This window comes from Nematolebias whitei, chromosome 3 (genome assembly GCF_014905685.2).
Source record: "Nematolebias whitei isolate Nwh7 chromosome 3, NemWhi1, whole genome shotgun sequence".
Lineage (NCBI taxonomy): Eukaryota > Metazoa > Chordata > Actinopteri > Cyprinodontiformes > Rivulidae > Nematolebias > Nematolebias whitei.
The window spans coordinates 59066101-59089141 of record NC_056500.1 but is presented as its reverse complement, the minus strand read 5'-3'; the positions used below and the strand labels follow the sequence as shown (position 1 = coordinate 59089141).

The 23041-nt window shown below is 42.6% G+C and overlaps 1 protein-coding gene across 1 annotated transcript in view; it reads left to right on the top strand.

Moving 5' to 3' along the window:
* The window catches only part of nek1 (NIMA-related kinase 1), a gene marked incomplete at its 5' end in the record, with an annotated part of 38082 nt that extends 29875 nt beyond the window's left edge, over window positions 1-8207 (top strand). Inside the window, 1 exon segment of the mRNA XM_037698344.1 lies at window positions 7913-8207. Within this exon segment, the coding sequence (XP_037554272.1) occupies window positions 7913-7926 (14 nt within the window).
* Between the last annotated feature and the right edge of the window lie 14834 nt (window positions 8208-23041).

Genomic DNA, 23041 nt, shown 5'->3' with positions numbered 1-23041 from the left:
CATCCAGAAATACAGTTTGAGCCATCTGGTGACTTTCTTTCTTGAATTAATCAAGCAGAAAAGACAATTCTCTATGATCATCACTGTTTTACAAATGTTTGATAATCAAATTGTGTTAGTTCACTCAATGTTACAGGTTGAAAAGAACTACTCATTTTTATTTTACATAAACAGTAAGTAATGATTTTTATTCCTCATTCAAAGAAGAAATCAGGTTAATATGCATTTCTTGATTTTCTGTCTGAAATGAGCCAAGTTTGTAAGTATGTTAAAGGTCGGTTCTTGGTCAACTAAAATGTTTACTGAGAAGAAAATGTCATGTTTAACTATTTGAGAAGATAATCAGAGGGAGACGCCACGAAGTCTGGTTTTTCTGCAATTATCTTTCTGTTAGTTGTTGAACAATCTCATTCTCTGACCTCGACTTATGACAACATCTTACATCACAAACCACACCTTTTCCTGGTCCATCGACCAATCAAAAGCTCTAAAATTGACCCGGAAGTCAACTCATTTAAAATGTGGCAACTTCCCGGTTCTGTTAGAGTCTGGGAGTGAGAGAGTTGCAAGAGGCTGAGACGCTGAGTTGCTGGAGTTTGTTGGTTGCTGTGTTGCTGGACTCAGAAATGAGTTCAACTAGAGAGTTGCAAGAGTCCGAGGGTCCAAGAGTCTCAGAGTGATGGAGGTTCTGAAGAAGTTCTAGAGTCTGAGAGTTCTGAAGGCTGAAGGAGAAAACTCTGATGTCTGATGGGGAAAACTCTGATGTCTGAAGCCCAGAGTGCTTCCGTTGGAATACAGAATGCAGTGACGATGTTGGGATTATAATTTCTGTTTGAACACCACGTACGACTCTCTGAGGGTTTGGCAGTTCTCACGGAGACGCTGAAAGAGTCAGAAAGGAACCTACTCCGACGCTGATTCCATCGTCAACCAGGTAGAGGGTTCTATTTTCGACTAAGTGTACCGGAGGCCAGCTGATATCTGATGGAGCGTGCACGTTTTCTGGTCAAACAGATTAATTCCCTCACAAATCTCTCTGTAAGATAAATCTCCATCTTAAACTCTGCTTTCTCATAAAATCAGTACAGATATTTTAGAAATATCTGAAGCAAAGTCCTCAATCACCGCCGCGTGATTGAAGCTCATTATTTGTGAAACTTGTCTGTTATTATTTTCATATTTTGCCAAAATTAATGTAAATGTTTGATGTTAAACTTTGATTCTGAAAATAAATGACCGCATTCATTTGATGGGTCAAAGATAAATGACGTCTCTCGTTACATTTCTGTTAAAATTCAATGCACGACATTTACACAGTCAGAAAGATGAGGAACTCGTGAAAATTGTATGCATATATCTCGTATATGTACTACTACAATACCAAAAGTAGACAATAATGTGAATCATTCAGTTATAAGTTGTGACAACAGTATTTTTCTTAATGGAACTGACAAAGAAGAAATAATGAATGTTGTAAAAAATCTTACAGATAAGAGATCAAAAGACTGGGTGGACATGGATATGATGTTTGTAAAGGACATAATGAGTTATGTTATCGAGCCGTTTACATATATTTGTAATTTATCATTTTCAAAAGGAATATTTCCAGACAATATGAAAGTAGCTAAGGTAGTTCCTCTCTTTAAAAATGGTGATAAATGTGTGTTCAATAATTATAGACCAATATTCTTATTACCACAGTTCTCAAAAATTCTAGAAAAACTATTTGTGACCAGATTAGATAAATTTATTACTAAACAAAATATTCTAAGTAGCAGTCAGTATGGGCTTAGAGCAAAAAACTCTACATCAATGGCTCTCATGGAAATAATAGAACAAATAACTACTGCTGTCGATCAAAAACAGTATTGTGTTAGTATTTTTGTTGATTTAAAAAAAGCATTCGATACTATTGACCACACTATTCTCCTTGAAAAATTAAATAAATATGGTAAAAGAGGACCAGCATTACAATGAGTATCTAGCTATTTGAAAGATAGGAAACAGTTTGTACAAATAAATGGTATAAGATCTGACCTGTGCAATATCACTTGTGGAGTTCCTCAAGGCTCTGTACTTGGACCAAAGTTATTTATTTTATATGTGAATGACTTAGTGAATGTATCAGAACTCCTCAAATGTGTCCTTTTTGCAGATGACACCACATTTTTTTGTTTGGGTAAAGATGTAAAACGGATGTTGGAATTGATGAAGACAGAATTTGATAAAATACAAACTTGGTTTAAACTTAATAAATTATCATTAAATTTAGACAAAACTAAATATATGATATTTAGTTACAAAAAGAAAACTGTTGATGATCCATTTAAAATTGAGGGTGTTGAGATTTGTAGAGTTAATGAGATGAAATTTTTGGGTGTAATCATTGATGAACAGCTAACATGGAAGAATCACATAAATTCTGTAAGAACAAAAATATCTAAATCTATTGCAGTACTATACAAAGTCAGGGAATTATTAAATGATAAAGCTCTGTACATGTTGTATAACACAATCATTGTTCCACATTTAATCTATTGCATTGATGTTTGGGGGAAAGCGTGTAAAACATTTACAAAACCTATTTTTATTTTACAGAAAAGAGCTGTAAGAATTATCACCAGAAAACATTACTGTCACCCATCAAGCACATTATTTTATCAACTGAAGTTATTGAAGTTCCATGATTTGGTAGATTATAGTATTTTATCAGTTATGTATAGGGCTCAAAATAACACATTACCATTAAATATCCAAAGAAATTTTGTTAAAAGACAAAGTTGTTACAATCTTAAGGGGATAGAGATATTTGTCAAACCAAAATTCAGAACTAGTCTGAAGGGAAGGTCTACCTCAATCCAAGGAGTTGGATTATGGAATGGTCTAGAGAGTGATGTGAAAAATGCCAAGTCAATGTGTACATTTAAGAAAAAGATCAAAGCTGAATTGTTAAAAAAGTATATATGAAGTAGCTTAGTGTGTGTTTTGTATTAGAATTAGAAAAATTAGAAAGTTATTCATTTTGTTCTGTTACTTGAAAATTATTGTGATTGAAATAATTGTTTGAAAAAAGGGGCAGATATAATAAGATTTTTTTCTTCTTTCTGCTGCCTTTCATTTGAAATCTTTTGTATCTTTTTTTATATTGTTATGGAATTGTTTTGTACTTTTTTTAAATGAATAAACTTTATACCATACCATACCATACCATACTGGACAGGTGGCGTCATGTCAATTGTACAAGTACTTAGATCAAATTTGGTGTGGTAGTAGCTGAAGGTCTTCCTTAACATATACTTAGGACTCTGACAGATTACACCAGGGCTTGCCACCCCCAAACCCCAAAGGTTTGACAAAAATAACTGCAACTCCATAATTTCTCAACACAAGAATACTCTAGTCTAAAATTACTGTAGGAAAGGCAGCAAGCGATACGCATTCATATACATTTTGCAGTACTGTGCTGTAGGGTTTGGCGATATGGACCAAAAATTAATATCTCAATTTTTTTTTTTAGATAAATCGCAATATACATTAAAGCTGCAAGCAGTATTGAAGGCCCTCGCAGCAAAGTGGCACTCTAGCTTTATGGCGACTGCGGGAGCTCCAGCGACTCCGCCCAGTCGCCATCGCGAACACTATCGCTCCCGTCCCGCGCCCGTTCACTGGGGTGCTCATTCGTCGAACCTTCGACATCACCCACGACCACTCCATCAACGCCTCCCAGTCGCCATCGCGAACGCTCTCATGCCATTCCCGCACGCGTCCACCAGGGTGCGCATATGCCTAAACTTTGCAATTGCCTTCTGCCCATATCAGTATGAGGGAGCGCACTTGAGTCATATGTTAAATCACAATATCAATGTGTTTAGACTTGTTCACCAATTAGACACAAAAAATCTGGTTCCGATCGGATGATGCATTATTGAGATATAACTGTTGGAATAATGTAGGGGGCACACTTCAGTCAAATGTTAAAGAACAATACCATTGTGTTTGTAAGTGCTCACTGATCACGTACAATAATCTGGTACATATTGGATGATATTTCACTGAGATATAACTGTTGGAATAATCTAGGGGGCGCACTGGTGTCAAACACTAATGTGTCTAGAAGTGCTCACTAATGACGTACAAAAAAAATTTTGCAGATCGGATGATATATCACAAAGATATAACATTTAGAATAATCTAGGGGGCGCTCAGGAGTTAAATGTTAAACAACAATACCAATGTGTGTAGAATGGTTCACTGATCACGCACAATAAATCTGGTACAGATTGGACAATATATAACTGAGATATTACTGTTGGTATAATATAGGGGTCGCAATGGTGTTAAATTTTAAAGAATACCAATGTGTCTAGAAGTGCTAACTGATCATCCACAATAAATCTGGTACATATTGGATGATATTTCACGGAGATATAACTGTTGGAATAATCTAGGATTCGTACTGGAGTCAAAATTTAAAAAAACAATACTAATCTGTCTAGAAGTGCTCACTAATGACGCACCAAAAATCTGGTGCAGATCGGATGGTATATCACTGAGATATAACTGATTAAATAATCTAGGGGGTACACTTGAGTCATATGCTAAACCACAACATCAATGTGTATAGATGTGTTCACCGATTATGCACCAAAAATCTGGTTCAGATCGGATGATGTATCACTGAGATATAACTGTTAGAACAATCTAGAGGGCGCACTTGAGTCAAATGTTAAAGAACAATACCAATGTGTCTGCTAGTGCTCACTGATCAGGCACAATAAATCTGTTACATATTGGATGATGTATCCTTGAGATATAACTGTTGGAATAATCTAGGGGGCGCACTAGAGTCATATGTTAAACAACAATATCAATGTGTCTAGAAGTGCTCACTGATCACGCACAATAAATCTGGTGCAGATCGGATGACGTATCACTGAGCTATAACTGTAGGAATAATGTAGGTTGCACTATGGAGGCTATTGGCCACTTATCTTGGATACCTGTTCAAGGGGTGGATAATGATCGATCATAGTGATTTTGGTGCACCTCGGCTGAAATCTGTGTATTTCAGAGCCAAACGTATTGCAACTGCATCACTTCTTGATTCGCCACGCCCACATCCTCAAGCAAAAACGGTTTGCACTTTAAATCAAGTCAGACTACCTTATCTGTCTTCTAACGTAGGATCATCCTGATTAGGTCAATGGTGTCAAAGAGGGAGCATTCCAAGTAAAAAAAAGAGACTTCCTGTTCCGAGGGGACGGGGCTTTGATGACGTCAAAATATGACAACAGTGGATCGTTGGTTATCCAACAGAGATGAGTCATGCCAAGTTTGGTGCATTTCGTTCTTTCAGTGTGAAAGTTATAGCATTTGGAAATTTATGGCGTGAAGCACAACTTTGAGGGCTGGCCACGCCCCTTTAACGAAAACAAAAATGCAAGCTTTTGATAACTTTTACTCCCCAATGTGTTAAGGGCATATTAACCAAGTTTGAAGGCAATCACTCAAAATCCCTAGGAGGATTTTGTTAAAATTCGCCATTAGAAACGCACAAAAATGACCCTTTGACCCAAAATGGCCGACTTCTTGTTGGTTTTGGACCAGGACTCCAAGAAACTTTTTCATAGGTCCTGAGACGATACAGATGTTCACCGATTTTCAGAATTATCGGTCAATAAATGGCTTGGGGCTGAGGTTTTAAAATATTCTAGGGGGCGCTGTGGAGGCTATTGGCCAATTATCATGGCTTCCTGTTCAAGGGGTGGATAATGATCGATCATACTGATTTTGGTGCACCTCGGTGCAAATCTATGGAATTTAGGGCAAAACGTATGGCGAATGTATTACGTCTTACTTCACCACATTGCGACACCCACATGCTCCACCCCAAACTGTCAGTGTTAGAAAGCAAGGTACACCAACATGTCTTCGGTCACTGGACACACTATCATGCTGATCAGGTGACGGGTAAGATAGGGATCGTTCAAGGTAAAACTTTACACTTCCTGTTGTCAGGGGGCGTGGCTTAAGTGATGTCATCATTTGACCATTCAGACTTGCAGGGGACCGGATGTGGATCAATTACTGAAGGTTTGATGTCTCCAACAGTTTCCATGTAGGAGCTATTAGCGTTTTGTTTTTCATGGCGAAACATCAAACTTTGAGGTCTGGCCCCGCCCCTTCTTCATGCTTCGGTTTGCACCGTTTTGATAACTTTTCGTCCCCCATGCCTTTTGACCAAAATGGCCAAGTTTGAAACCAATTGAGTGAAATCCCTAGGAGGAGTTTGTTCAAATGCGTAGGCTGTAAACAGCCAAAAAGGTGTGAAAATTGGGCCGACATTCCAAAATGGCCACCTTCCTGTTTATCGTACAACGTTGGACCCTCTGTGCATCTTGAGGTATTGGACAAGTGTACCAAATTTCATGTTTCTACGACAAACTAAGGTTAATGCGGAGGGTATTTTGAAAATTTCCAGGTGGTGCTCTTAAACCGTTTCTGTTTCAATTTTTTCCACTCCCTTAAAATACGTAATTTTTCCACCAGTCCTGATGCGTCCGCCAAATTTGGTGACTTTTGGCATATTTTAAGGCCCCCAAAACGCCATTTCATTTGATGGAAAAAATTGCAGCTCAGGCCTGAACAGGGCGATTACAATAGGCCTTCGCAGCGCTTCGCTGCTCAGGCCTAAATATATATCTCGATATTCAAACATCTGCTAAGTTTATGACAAAAACCAATGCTGACATGTTCCTGTTTTTAGTACAAACCGGATTCCAAAAAAGTTGGGACACTAAACAAATTGTGAATAAAAACTGAATGCAATGATGTGGAGATGGCAAATGTCAATATTTTATTCATAATATAACATAGATGACGCATCAAAAGTTTAATCTGAGTAAATATAACATTTTAAAGGAAAAATATGTTGATTCAAAATTTCACAGTGTCAACAAATCCCAAAAATGTTGGGACAAGTAGCAATAAGTGGCTGGAAAAAGGAAATTGAGCATATAACGAACAGTTGGAAGACCAATTAACACTAATTAGGTCAATTGACATGATTGGGTATAAAAAGAAACAAAGAAGGCCCAAGACGATTGAACAGTTAGAGGCCTGTATTAGACATGAATGGGAGAGCATTCCTATTTCTAAACTTTAGAAACTGGTCTCCTCTGTCCCCAGACATCTGTTGAGTGTTGTAAGAAGAAGGGGGGGGGGGGGGATGCCACACAGTGGTAAAAATGGACTTGTCCCAACATTTTTGGGATTTGTTGACACCATGAAATTTGGAAACAACAGATTTTTCCCTTAAAATGATATATTCTCTCAGTTTAAACTTTTGATCTGTGATTTCTGTTCTATTCTGAATAAAATATTAGATGTTGGCACCTCCACATCATTGCATTCAGTTTTTATTCACAATTTGTTTAGTGTCCCAACTTTTTTGGAATCCAGTTTGTATTTTACATTGCATTGTAATGTAGCTGTTTTTGTTTAGTTTTTAATATAATTTTCTTCCGTTTATCTTTTTCAATTTATATGCTTTCTTTTGATTGTCTACTGTTGTCATCATTCTTTGTAATAAACAGGTCTTTTTTGTAAATGAGTCTCTGAGGCTCAATGAGACTAACCTGTAGAAATAAAAGTTGAATGAATTCCTTCAACACATACTAGGCCTTTAATCAATTATCAGTATCTTTTATTCCTGTTTTTATCAAAGACGTGACAGCCAAGTTGCTAACATGACCAAAAATACTCAGTTTATACCCAAAGAAATTGTTTAATTTAGAGGTTTAATATAATCATCTGATGCAGTTGTTGTGTTTTTGCACATTTTTCTCCTTCATAACATTTGTGCAATGAACGAATGTTTCTAATACAATTTTCTTTGTTCTTTCTCTTTCAGACAACGATGCGTAATGTTTTGTGTAACAGAGCTGCTGGCAGTCATCTGACGTCTTCCCACAACACTTAATGTTGACAGAAGGATCTATGCATGAAGTGTGGCTGCCTCACATTTCAATGTGTCAGGCTGGGCTGCATGATGTAGACCTAGACTGTACTGACCATCAGCGCCTGGAACTCGTTCTAAACAGTGTTTACTCAGACCTGTCTCATTGTCAGATCTATGTTTTATATAGTCAAAGTTAATTTCAAGCTTCTGTAAATATGTCATCAAATGAGTGACATCTATGTTTCAGCATTCAAGTGGAAGGTTCAGTTGGACTAAGATCCAGTGCTCTCAGGTGTTCTCTTTCTATGCTATGCTCAAACACAGCAGCAAAACTCAGTCCAGGTCAGCCTGAACATAAATGTACCAGAATAAACTCAAGAACCAGCTGAACCTCCTTTTCTTACTAGAGTTTCCCACAAACCAAAAGGAAAATATTGCCTTGTTTATTTTTCACATTTCTTACACTTTGAGTTGATGCAAATATAATGAATGTTCTTATGAGTGAAGCTGTTTGCCACTGAGGTACAACACTGGCTGTTGTGATGTGCGAGTCGGCTCAGATTCTAAGTGTCAATTATAGAATTTGTGATTTAGAAGGTACTAATGTATGTTTGGTTCCACATTTTTGACTTCTAAATGTTTTTATCTAATAAACACTTTTTTCAAGAACTTGAAGACTTGTTACTTATCAGGCTTGGGCACAAACTTGTCAAGGTTATCTATCTAAAGTATGTTTTGATGTCAATGTCAATTTATTTATATAACATAAAAACGACAACAGCTGACCAAAGTGCTTTATAGTTAAGACGGATAAAAAGAGTAACAAATGCATCTAGTGCCATTCAAAAACATAAGAAAGTAAATGCACCACAACAATAAAATCAGCTCAAAATTTGTTCTCAGACTCTGTGTGGATCGAATGCCAAGGAATACAAATGAGTCTTCAGCAAAGATTTAAAAGTCTCAACAGTCTGAGCGGTCTTTAAATTCTCTGGTAAACTTCCATAATTTTGGAGCAGCAACCGCAAAAGCCCGATCACCTCTGGATTTCAGTTTGAATCTGGGAACATCTAAGAGGAACTGGTTGGTAGACCAGAGTGCTCTTACTGGGATGTAGATGTTAATAAGATCACATAAATAAGACGAGGACCGGCCCTTTTAAGACTTTAAAAACAAGCAATAAAATCTTAAAATCAATCCGGAAGTGGACAGGAAGCCAGAGGAGAGAAGCCAGGACAGGGGTTATGTGTTCATATTTTTTGTTGCTGTTAAAAGAAGAGCTGCTGCATTCTGGACAGATTGTAAGTGATGCAAAGATGATTTGTCTAAACCAACATACAATGAGTTACAGTAGTCCAAATGAGAGGTAATAAAAGCGTGAATCACCTTTTCAAGGTCTCTAAAAGGGAGACAAGACTTCACCTTGGCAATAAGTCTTAGCTGGAAGAAACTGGATTTCACAACTGCATTTATCTGTTGGTCTAATTTAAAAGCACTATCAAAAATAACTCCCAGATTCCTGACATTGCAGTGCCTGTATGAAGCCAGGGGTCAAGAGTGTTAGATTTACCAAAGCTGAGGAGTTCTGTTTTATTTTAATTTAAATTCAGAAAATTTAGTTTTAACCATACTTTAATGTCGTTTAGACAGTTCACGAGTGGACCTGACCCTTTCTGACTCAATCGGAAGATATAACAGTATCATCAGCAAAGCAGTGAAAAGGGATGTTGTGTTTTCTAAAAATGGACCCCAAAGGCAACATGTAGAGATTAAAAAGCAGTGGACCTAAAATAGACCCTTGAGGGACCCCACAGATCAGAGGAGCTGGAGATGAAGAATATTCTAAATGAACAGAAAAACTGTCAGCCAGGTAGGATCTAAACCAGGATAAAACTGCCTTTGATATCGACCACTTGCTCAAGTCATGACAAGATGTGGTCCACAGTATCAAAGGCAGCAGAAAGGTCTAAAAGCACTAAAACAGCAGAGCTTCCTGCATCAACGGTTAAAAGAAGGTCATTAAAAACTCTTAAAAGTGCTGTCTCTGTGCTGTGGCCTGATTTAAAACTTGACTGGAATTTTTCACCAATGCTGTTGGCAGTTAAAAACCTTTTAAGTTGGTTCAAAACAACTTTCTCTAAAATTTTTGACAAAAAAGGTAATTTAGAAATAAGTCATTATTTTAAGAGCAGCGTTGTGTCGAAGTTTTTCTTCTTTATAAGAGGCTGCACCACAGCATGTTTAAAAGTAGCTGGAACACAGCCTGATGACAGGGGCATGTTAATCACGACAAGAACTAATGGGCCAAGAGTGTTAAAAACTTCCTTAAACAGACGAGAGGGAACACTGTCCAAAGGTGAATTAGAAGGCTGCATGTGATCCACAATGTCCTTTAAAACAGCTGAAGTCACAGGCTCATACTGTTCAAAGGCAGCTGAGGATGGAGGAAGTAAGGAGGGGTCTGTGTAAATTTGTTTTGAGGAGGGTCTCAGAGCAGAGAATTTATCAATAAAAAAATACTTGGAAAACTGTTCGCACAGTGCAGGAGATTCAGCAACATGACCAGCATCACAAGGATTCACAACAGAGTTAAAAACATTAAAAAGAACCTGAGGTCTGTGACTGTTTGAAACCACGTTAGATAAAAAAGCAGTCTTAGCAGCTTTAACAGCTCTCTGATGATTTGACAGGCTGTCTTTAAAGATGTCCAGGGAAACCTGCAGTCTGTCCTTACTCCATTTCCTCTCAGCTCATCTGCACTAGCATCTGAGCGCGTGGGTGGATTTGCTCATCCACAGCTGACATGACTTCCTCTTTTTGATTTTTAGAGGAGCAACAGAGTTCAGAATGTCAGTGCACGTAGAACTAAAAAGATCAGTAAACTCGTCCACGTTGGACACAGACCAGAACTGAGGGTTGCAGGAGACAGAGTCATTAAAGCTGGTGGAGAAGTGCAGCGTGGTGTTTGAATTAATTGCGCGTGCAGAACGCACAGATGGTCCAGCGCATTCCTTCCTACCAGAGACCACCGCAGTGAACAGAACCGGTAGATGATCTGATAAAAAAGCTCCACAGATTTCCACAATTGACACATTTATCCCATAAGACAGCACAAGATCCTGTGTGTGTCCTTTTTCATGAGTTGCACCTGTGACAGACTGCGTGAGATTAAAGGAGTCAATAGTGTTCAGAAAATCTCTGATCAGAGGTCCAGCCTCACAGCAGACGTGTATGTTAAAATCACCAATTATCGAAACACGATCATAGCGTAGCATAAGTCTCGTCATAAAATCAGTAAAATCTTTAATAAAATCCGTGCTGTGTTTAGGTGGCCAGTAGATTGTGGCGCAGAGTAAAAGAGGAGAGAAGTTTATCTCCACCATCTGAAGCTCAAAACTCTGGTAGAAATGAGTGGGGATCAGCCGGCAGTTAAAACTGGATTTAAAAATGAAAAACAGAGGCTAATTCACGTCCTTTACATGTGGTCCGAGGAGAGCTAAAGAAAGCGCATTCAGGAGGGAGAAGTTCAGAAAATGGCGCCAACTCATCAACATGAAGCCAAGTTTCTGTCAAAAATGGTAAATGGACTGTACTTATATAGCGCCTTTCTATCTTATTTCAAGATACTCAAAGCGCTTTACACTACAATCTGTGTCCTCATTTACCCATTCATGCAGCACTCTGCTAGATCTCTACATAGCCATCCATCCATCCATTTTCTTCTGCTTATCTGGGGTTGGGTCGTGGGGGTAGCAGCCTAAGTACGGAGGCCCAGACTTCCCTCTCCCCAGCCACTTGGGCCAGCTCTTCAGGGGGAATCCCGAGGCGTTCCCAGGCCAGCCGAGAAACATAGTCCCTCCAGCGTGTCCTGGGTCTTCCTCTGGGCCTCCTTCCGGTGGGACATGTCCGGAACACCTCACCAGGGAGGCGTCCAGAAGGCATCCTAAACAGATGCCCAAGCCACCTCAACTGGCTCCTCTTGACGTGGAGAAGCAGTGGCTCTACTCTGAGTCCCTTCCAGATGATTGAGCTTCACACCCGGTCTCTAAGGGAGAGCCCAGACACCCTGCGGAGAAAACTCATTTTGGCCGCTTGTATCCGAGATCTCATTCTTTCGGTCACAACCCAAAGCTCGTGACCATAGATGAGGGTAGGAACGTAGATCGATCGGTAAATTGAGAGCTTCGCCTTTTGACTCAGTTCTCTCTTCACCACGACAGACCTGTACAGCGCCTGCTTCACTGCAGACGCTGCACCTATCCGCATATCGATGTCACGTTCCATTTTTCCCTCATTCGTGAACAAGACCCCAAGATACTTGAACTCCTCCACTTGGAGTAGGACCTCCTCCCTGACCCGGAGAGGGCACTCTACCCTTTTCCGGCTCAAGACCATGGCCTCGGATTTGGAGGAACTGATCTTCATCCCGGCCGCGTCGCACTCGGCTGCGAACCGCTCCAGCGAAAGCTGTAGATCACGATCTGATGAAGCCAATAAGACCACATCATCTGCAAAAGCAGAGACGCAATCCTAAGGCCACCAAAACGGATCCCCTCAACACCTTGGCTGCACCTAGAAATTCTGTCCATAAAAGTTATGAACAGAATCGGTGACAAAGGGCAACCTTGGCGGAGTCCAACTCTCACCGGGAACAAGCCCGACTTACTGCCAGCGATGCGGACCAGGCTCTGACACCGGTCATACAGGGACCTAACAGCCCGTATCAAAGGGCCCGGTACCCCATACTCCCAGAGTACCCCCCACAGGGTCCCCCGAGGGACGCGGTCGAACGCCTTCTCCAAGTCCACAAAACACATGTAGACCGGTTGGGCAAACTCCCACGCACCCTCTCTCTACATAGCTAATTGAATAAATCATTCTAAAGAGACTAATCAGTGCTTTAGATCACATTCATACACTGATGGGACACACATCAGATGCTATGAGGGGTTCAGTGTCTTGCCCATGGACACTTCAGCATGTGACTGCTGGTGGATTCAAACCCCCAACTCTCGCATTGGAGGACGACTGTTCTAACCACTCAGCCACAGACGCCCCAACATAAAAACAGAAAATCCATATTTTTAGCGGTAAAAAAGTCATTCAGAATAAAAGTCTTATTGGTTAGGGACCTCACATTCAGCAAGGCTACCCGGAGAGTCTGATCCTTGCTGTCCGCAGCAGGTGCGCAGGCCAGCTGGCGAAGATTTTTGAAGTTTATTGTGCCACATTTAGAAATCCTTTCCTGTCGCCAGTATGAAGACTCACGCTCCAAATGAAGGGATGGAGTCACAGATTTAATCCAGCGATGTCTTCATTCAAACAAATAGTGCTTGTATGATAGTGGGAGAAACCAGAATTGTTGCCAGATAAGTTCAGATATCCTTTAATTCTCACCAAAATTCCTCCTCGCTTTCCGTGTCTCCTTGGGTGTCTCCGAGGTTGAAAGGCGCAGGGTGCAGATAGTCTGGTATGTTTGACAGGTGAGGAGGTAGTCTTGTTGAATAATTACTAAAAGCAGATACTGGCAACTTAACATGTTGGAGGCTGAGAAGAGTTGTGCAGTCATAAACGAGCAGGCATCAAAGCAAAAAATACCAAAAAGCAAACAAACAGCAAAAAACAAGCAGAGCATACATGATAGGTGGCTGGCCATAACTGGCACCATCTTGATATGCTTGAAGTTAGAAAAATGATCTTAGAAAATATTAAAAGGAAACCCAACATTTTTCAGTCAGGTCATCTGGACAGTTTCTTTTTTTTGGTGCTGAAACGTTTTGCCTTCGGTCGGGAAGGCTTCATCAGTCAAGGAAACACACAACAAAACTGATTCTTCCCCCAACAGCTTACTCCAAAGTGGAACAAACCAGTTCTGCTTGTGATAAGATGGTCTCTTTGGTACACCCCCTCCTCCATTGTCGGCCCTCTTCCTTGTTGACAGTCTTGTCAAACTGGTTTAAAAGAAACTGTCCAGACGACCTGACTGAAAAATGTTGGATTGTATACCTGGATTATTGAGCATGGACTTTGTTATTAAAAGGAAACCATTTTGCTTTTGGCAGGTCACCAGACTGCTGCCACTCCTGACATTTTTAGTCCTTTAGCAGAACATTCAACCTATGTCATCTGAGTTGTAGGGGAACACCACCTCAGAAACAGAACATCACCTCAGAAAAAGAACACCTCATCTCAGAAAACAGTTCATCTCAGCTTAAACAGAAAAAGGAGTTCACCCCATCTCAAACAAACATCATTCATGTGTTTTGTGTTTTAAACTGTTTAAAATAAGATGCATCTATTTCCTTGGGAACAAACAGACTTTGCTTTACAGGTGTTCAACTCAGCACTAACTTAGTTGACACTAATGAAAGTGTAATAAAAAAAACTGTTACTGTGCTAACTTCACTTTCATATTAACTAATTTTCCAGTTCGTTTTAATGAGTTTGGTTCAACTGACCTCGAAGTGAAACATCTGCTGAGACTTTAACTTTTATCAAAAAAAAGGAGTATTACTCCCAGGATGGGTTCCCATGAAGATAACACATTTTAAAGAACCCTTTGTTTAAAATGACATTTTCTTTTCAGGAGATGAACAGTGACACCTTTTGATGAACATTGCATGTTATTTCAAAAGCTTCAGAACTGAATGTTTGTTTATGAAAATGTCTGTTCAAGTAATCTCTCTTTAAGATAATTACTTGGAGTGGTGGCGCAGAGGTTAGAGAGGTGGGCTTGTGATCCGAAGATCGCCGGTTCACGCCCCGGCCCCGAGAACATCAAAATTGTGGGTGGGGTAGGTGAAACACCCACACTTGCCCCCACCCTCATTCGCCCCACTCTGGGCCCATGAGCAAGGCCCTTAACCCCCACCATGTGCTCCCTAAACAGGTCTCTCTTGAAAATGAGTTCTCGTGGCTCAATGAGACTAACCTGTATAAATAAAGGCTAAATGAAAAAAAAAAAAAAAACTTGTCTTATGTTTTTCTCTTTTAAAAAGAAGAGTGACTTTTAAAGGCAGACAGAGAAAATGGACATTAGATTTTATCAAACATGACAAAGAGTTAAGACCACCCCTGTTCCGAGAGGTGGACCAAAGTCAATCTGTAACACACAGACAGTTAAGTTAAGTTTCACTTCTTCTACAATACATCTTCTTCACCACTTCTTCTTCAAGCACTGAACTTCAAGCAAACTTCAGAAAAAGACGCATCCTCCTAGTGAGATATCCTAGGAAGGAAGGGAACGGGAGAGAAGCAGTCTTTTCTGCAAACGTCTCAGGACGAGCGAAACCTGACCGAACCAGAGTCATCGCACCGCAGTGTAGTGAACTAAGCCTCCGGTCAAGACCTGCCTCTTACAGATAAGAGATCAAAAGACTGGGTGGACATGGATATGATGTTTGTAAAGGACATAATGTGTTATGTTATCGAGCCGTTTACATATATTTGTAATTTATCATTTTCAAAAGGAATATTTCCAGACAATATGAAAGTAGCTAAGGTAGTTCTGTAAGGATGGTACCATTTGGTGGCCCGGTTTGTGTCTGTGTTCCCTAGTGTTTTCTCTTTAGTTCAATTGGTGCCACCTTTGTCTCGTCACAGCTGTTTGTAATCACGTCTCGTCTTGTCCCTGTATACAAGTCGTCTGTTCAGTCTTGTTCTTTGTCGCGTCGTCTTCGTTGGGTCCCTGTGTTCTTCTGAGTCTTCTGAGTCTTCTGAGTTTCCTGAGTCCCTCTGAGCTTCCCGTGCCTTCATCCCGTTTTGTAAGTTGTGCTGCCTCGTCAGCCTGTTATTTTTGTATTTTATTATTATCATTAAATTTCTAAATTTTGTACTTCTGCCGAGTTGAGTCCCTGTCCGCACTACTGGGTTCGCCCTGACCAGAAAACCCTGACATTACGACGCGACCATACCAGAACCCAGCGGGCAGGGTTCTCTCTCGGCAAACTCACCTTTTTTCTTTTTCCCTCCGCGAGCCATGATGGACGAGCTCCACTCTGTCCCTGTCCTTCTGCCGTCCCGCTGCCGCCGTAAAGGCGGAAAGTGGCTCCGGAGGCAGTCCGCGGCAACTGGCCCGGTCACGTCGGCTGAGCAGATTTTTAGAGCTGGTTCCGGTGTTTCTGTGGGAACGGGATCCGCCGCCTCACCTCCCAGGTTTCCGTTGGGGGCGAGATCCAACGTTCCGCGGGAGCTCCGGTCCACTCCTGTTCGGTTCGGTGAGTCCGGTCCACTTGACGCCACAGGGGCGGTTTCCGTCGCCTCACCTTCCAGGTTCCTGGTGAGGGCGGAATCCGGCCTCTCACCGCCACACCGCGCCGCGGCTGCCCGACCCAGCCTGACCGTACCTCTCGAGCTTACTCCCAGTGACTCTGTGGGGGCGTGTTCCGCCGCCCCACCTCCTAGGTTTCCGGTGGGGGCGGTATCCGTCACCACACCTCCACATAGAGACATTCTATCCATATTCTCATTTTCACCCAATGAAATTAGACAAGTAAACAGTACTTTGCTGGGTTTATTCCGTGCAGCTAGGGATAACCCGGCTTCCGCCGACGTCGTATTTTCGTTGATGGAGGATTTTTTATTGTCTGTGCCTGGTCTTGCTCAGCTACCTGAATACAATCAGTTACTGACACAGATAAGGACTTTAAAGGCCCCTTTAGTCACCGTTATCTCTGAACCCAAGTCAGCTCTTCACTTTTCCTGTTCCGAGGGGGTTCCAGCGGAATCTTAGTCAAGATTTGGTTAAGGAGTTCTCCCTTCCAGTCAAGGGGATTGAGTCGATCTCTATAGCCGAGGTTACAGGGGAGTTTTTGGCCCAGGTCAATTTTAAGACAGCAGATCTTCATTTAATAACCTCGGGAAACCATCATGAGAACACTAGCTTTTTTTTATTTGAGTCGCCCATCTCTCAATTAATCCTTGGGTACCCCTGGCTTAAGAACCATAATCCCCACATTAATTGGGAGCTGGGAAGGGTAGAGAGGTCGAGCGACAAGTGTTTAAAGTGCTGTCTTCGCTCAGGGGTCTCAAACATGTCCAAGCCCAAATCAGAGTCCTGTGAGACCGACCTGTCCGGTGTTCCATCTGAGTACCACGATTTAGCTCCTGTATTCAACAAACAGAGGGCCCTATCACTACCTCCACACCGCCATTACGATTGTCCCATCGACCTCCTTCCGGGAGCCTCTCTGCCTTCTAGCCGCCTTTTTAATATCTCTGGTCCAGAGAGGGAGACTATGAGATCTTACATTGAGGAATCCCTCGACTCAGGGATTATTCGCCCATCAACTTCACCTCTAGGTGCAAGATTCTTTTTTATCACCAAGAAGGATAAGTCTCTGCGTCCCTGCATCGACTACCGTGAACTCAACAACATCACCATTAAAAACAAATACCCCCTTCCACTAATCAATTCCATCCAAGAGCAGTTACAACCAGCTACCATCTTCACTAAACTGGACTAACGCAATGCATATAACTTGGTTTGCATTAGACAAGGCGATAAGTGGAAAACCGCATTCAGAACCCCGTTGGGTCACTTTGAGTATCTGGTGATGCCTTTTGGGCTCACTAACGCTCCTGCAGTATTCCAGGCTTTGGTTAACGACGTGTTAAGGGATTTTATTGGGGACTTTGTTTTCGTCTACCTAGACGACATCCTCATTTATTCAAGAGACAAGGACGAACACATTAACCATGTTAGAGCAGTTCTACAAAGGCTCTACGAGAATCAACTTTTTGTGAAGGGTGAGAAGTGTGATTTTCATGCCTCATCTGTGTCTTTTTTGGGGTTCATCTTCGGGGAGGGTTTTTTCAGAACTGACCCCGAGAAGACTAAGGCAGTGGTGGAGTGGCCAGTCCCGGAGACAAGGAAACAACTGCAACGTTTCCTGGGGTTCGCAAATTTTTATAGACGTTTCATCAAGAACTACAGCCGCATCGCCGCACCCCTATCTCATCTTACCTCCACTACCAGAGCATTTAAATGGACTCCAGAGGCCAATGCTGCTTTTGGTAAGCTAAAAGATTTATTCTCATCTGCACCCATCCTCTGTCATCCAGACCCCACACGGCAGTTTATCCTCGAGGTGGATGCATCCGATACTGGAGTTGGCGCGGTCCTATCCCAGAGGTCGCTCCTGGATGGCAAGGTACACCCTTGTGCATTCTTTTCCTGCCATTTGTCCCAAGCAGAGAGAAATTACGATGTGGGCAATAGAGAATTATTGGCCGTTAAATTAGCCTTGGAGGAATGGCGCCATTGGCTTGAGGGCACAGAGACTCCCTTCCTGATTTGGACAAATCATAAGAACCTTACATATTTGAGAGAGGCTAAACGGTTAAACCCCAGACAGGCACGCTGGTCCTTATTTTTTAACCGTTTTAACTTCACGCTGACTTTCCGACCTGGTACTAAGAACATCAAGCCTGACGCTCTCTCCCGCCAGTTTTCTCCTCCAGACACTCCAGAGCCTGTTGAGGGCATCATCTCCCCGGTCTGCATTGTCGGAGCCCTTACATGGCCTATTATGAGAGAGGTTTGTGAAGCCCACCTGACGGAACCTGATCCTGGCACTGGTCCCCCTGGCACTTTGTTCGTCCCCTCACATATGAGGTCTAAGGTACTCGACTGGCTCCACACCAATAGACTCTCGTGTCATCCCGGTACAGCACGTATGCTGTCTCTTACGAAGAGACATTTCTGGTGGCCCACTCTTTCTAAAGATGTCAAGGACTTTGTTGTGGCTTGCTCCACTTGTGCCAGGAACAAGACCGGTACTCAGCCTCCTGCCGGTCTCCTACAGCCTCTGTCGACGCCTAGCCGTCCCTGGTCTCATATTTCGGTGGACTTCGTCACCGAGTTACCCCCTTCAGAAGGTAACACCACTATTCTAACTATCATCGACAGGTTCTCTAAAGCAGCACATTTCGTCCCACTACCCAAGCTCCCGTCTGCCCTGGATACAGCTCAGATCTTGGTCCAGCAAGTTTTTAGGATTCATGGTATCCCTTCAGATGTGGTCTCTGACAGAAGACCACAGTTTATTTCCCAAGTTTGGCGTTGTTTCTGCAGGACGTTGGGGGCGTCCACCAGTCTCACCTCGGGTTATCATCCTCAGTCAAACGGACAGACTGAAAGTTGCAAAAAAGAGCTGGAGACCACCCTGAGGTGCATTGTGGAGCGTAACCCCTCTGCGTGGAGTCAACATCTTGTGTGGGTCGAGTACGCCCACAACTCGCACACCTCCTCGGCCACAGGTATGTCACCTTTTGAGGATTCACTGGACTATCTCCCTCCCTTGTTCCCCAGTCAGGAGACAGAGGTTTCAGTGCCGTCTGTCCAGCACCACTTCCGCCGTTGTAGACGTGTCTGGCGCCAAACAAGGGCGGCTCTACTTCGCACTGCGGCTCAGAATAAGAGGTTCGCGGACCGTCACCGTTCCGCCGCACCTTCTTATCAGGTGGGCCAGAAGGTGTGATTATCCACCAGAGACATTCATCTCAAGGATACTCCCAGGAAATTGGCTCCTCGCTTCATCGGTCCCTTCACCATAGACAAGATCATCAATCCCTCGGCTGTGCGCCTACAGCTCCCCAGCTCCTTGAGAATCCATCCTACCTTCCACGTTTCTCAGGTAAAACCTGTTTCAGAGAGCCCATTGTGCCCTCCTGCCGAGTCCGACCTCCCTCCACCCGCCCGACTTATTGACAACCATCCAGCTTTCACTGTCCGTACCATTCTGGATGTCCGTCGCCGGGGACGGGGCTTCCAGTACCTCGTGGATTGGGAGGGCTACAGCCCGTAGGAGCGATCTTGGATCCCTCGTTCCTTCATATTGGACCCCAGCCTTATCACCGCCTTCTTCAAGGCCCACCCCGAGAAGCGCCTTGGGTCGCTGGTTCTTGGTTGTCAGCAGCAAAATTGGTTGATTCACTCTGAGCCGGTGCTATTTAAGAGACTGAGCTGAATACAGCTCCTCAGACTGAGGAAGTCTCTCGGATGAGAGACGAAACGTTTCTACATTTTTTTGTTGATTTGCTTTGTTTTGGGTTTTTTTGAATGTCCAGAGGACCAGATTTAACTTTTTTAGATTTTTCTACCTGGATTATTGAGCATGCATTAGGATATCTAGAGAGTGATGTTAAAAATGCCAAGTCAATGTGTACATTTAAGAAAAAGATCAAAGCTGAATTGTTAAAAAAGTATATATGAAGTAGCTTAGTTTGTGTTTTGTATTAGAATTAGAAAAATTAGAAAGTTATTAATTTTGTTCTGTTTCTTGAAAATTATTATGATTGAAATAATTGGTTGAAAAAGGGGCAGATATAATAAGATTTTTTCTTCTTTCTGCTGCCTTTCATTTTAAATCTTTTGTATCTTTTTTTATATTGTTATGGAATTGTTTTGTACTTTTTTAAAATGAATAAACTTTATTTTTATTTTTTTCATTTAGCCTTCATTTATACAGGTTAGTCTCATTGAGCCACGAGAACTCATTTTCAAGAGAGACCTGTTTAGGGAGCACATGGTGGGGGTTAAGGGCCTTGCTCATGGGCCCAGAGTGGGGCGAATGAGGGTGGGGGCAAGTGTGGGTGTTTCACCTACCCCACCCACAATTTTGATGTTGTCGAGGCCGGGGGCGTGAACCGGCGATCTTCGGATCACAGGCCCACCTCTCTAACCTCTGCGCCACCACTCCCCCAGTATAAACTTTTTAAAAGAAACTAAAGAATAAACTTTATACCATACCATACCATTTAAATATCACGTGTATCAATTATGAACAGACAGTTCTACTGGAAAACAATTATTATAATTTATGGTTTGTATTGGGAAGGGTTAATAATGATAAAAATTCGTTATGATTTTTATTTTAAAGGGGCACCACTCTCAGCTTTGAGAGAAAATCTGAAGGCCTGAACGTCAAATTCAGATGTTATTGTTTAATGGCCCGCAGCCAGCTCCCGTCTGAACATTACCTCGAGTTACCCTTTTTTACAGCAGTGAGTTCTTTTATATGAAAGATTCAGATGTCAGAAATAAAACACACAAGCTTTAGTATACAATTCTGTGACGTTTATTTGACTGTATATGAAAAAAATTAACTGTTGCAAATTATTGCTTACATTTAAATGAAGGCTTTGTTTAACAACCGGAGTTTATGGAAATTAACATGACCTTTAAAAATGCTTGTTAGCAGGAATCAACAGATAAAATTAATTTATTCTATGTAATTACCCAAACCAAAAATGAAATGAAATGTGGAACTTTGGAATTTTCAGCAGGGCAGAGTAATTATGCAAACTTAACTAAAAGAAAGCCACTATCGTCCAATAGTTAAAATTTGGTCTGAAATTTAAGGGAAAATATTTACTGAACTGAATTAATACAACTGTGGGTAAAATCTAAATTCTTGGACACCAGAGTCAACTTCCCAGAGTAACAGATCAGCTTTATCCTACCAGGTGTAGCTCTGATCGGTCGCCATAGTTACTAAATGTTGGACTCTTTCTGTTGAGATGATTTTGAGTGACGTCAAAGGTGGAGAACCCTTTCCCGTCCCCTGGCATCAAGGCAATGAGTCTGGTCACTGGCTCTATGTGGTCAGCTGAGGTCTTCCTGGAGTTCTGGACAGCCTTCATGCTCCACTTGATACATAAATTAAATTTTATTAGAATTTGTTTTGGGTTTGTTCCAGATGTAATGGACATGGGGATGAAAAACAAAGAAGAAAACAAAGAAAAGTGAGAGAAGGGTTAAAAGTTAAAAAAGGAGATAGGAATAGAGGAGAGAGAAAAGTATAAAGAGAACACAAATCAACAACATTGAAGTCTGCCTCTAGACCTGCGGAAAGAAAAAAAAACCAAGACAAAACCGAGAAACCACAACAACAAACATATATAATGATACTTATAACATCATTAGAAAGTATTTTATACAGTACATGGTAATACAAGATATATTTAGTGGTCTCCACAACCCAATTGAGTGTGTACCTGATAAACACCTTAATCTAAACACCTATGTGAGCATGCTTGTCACGATAAGGTTTCGCCATTAAAAATGTTCAATAGTGGATGTGGGGACCCACAGACCCATCCCCACAAGACATGATGGTAACACAGGGAAGACCGGAACCACAGACACACAGCGGTCCCCAAGTCCGGAGCTCCGGGAGTCCCCCAACAGGGACACCCGCACCCCCCAGAGAGAGAAGCAAAGGGAAGCCCCGGGCGATCTCCAACAACCACAATGCAGAAACCCCAGGAGGCTGCAGCGACGAGTCCACAGGCCCCGCCAGCAACCCGCCCCTCCAGAGTAGATCCGGCCATGGACACCGAGCCCCGAGTCCCGAGGTCATACCACCCCCCCAACAGAGGCCCGACAGAGCCAGGGCACCCAGGCTCCGGCAGGCAGCCACCAGGGCGGACCTGTACACACCCCACCACCCAGCACCAGATGCTGAGAGCCAGCAATGCACTGACGGCAGGGGGGCCCACCACCGGAGGGGAGCACGACAGGGGGAATTTGACCCAACATTAAGTGGGGGGCCCAAATTGATACAAGAGAGGGGACCACCTAAAACCCAACCCGAGACATAAACAGGCACACAGAGACAGCCCGACAAAGCCTCTGTTGGGCCGTCCATGCGCCCCACCCACCCGACAGCGACCGCAAGCCGGCCCCAGGCCGGGGGCCAGAGCAGCAGGGAGCAGCAGCTGAGGAAAGCTGGCCCAGTGCACCAATAATCAGGCACTCCAACAGTCCCACACCACAGGCCCGGAGAGGCCCCAGCATGCCACCCACGCACCCCCCCCCCACACACACACATATCATCCCTACTGCGAATGTCACATTAGGCTGACTAGCCAGCACCCCGTCAAAGCCATTGAAACCAGGAATCCTGATCAAAAGATCCAAACAACCCAGGGAGAACCAGAGCACTGCCCCACCCCCAATCGCCTCCCAAGGCCCAACACCCACCCACAGCCCAGACCCCAAGCATGCAGCCTACCCCCCCTCCCTGCCCCCGACCCCAAATGTCAAACGGAGAACAAGGGTTTAAGGAAAACAGGAAG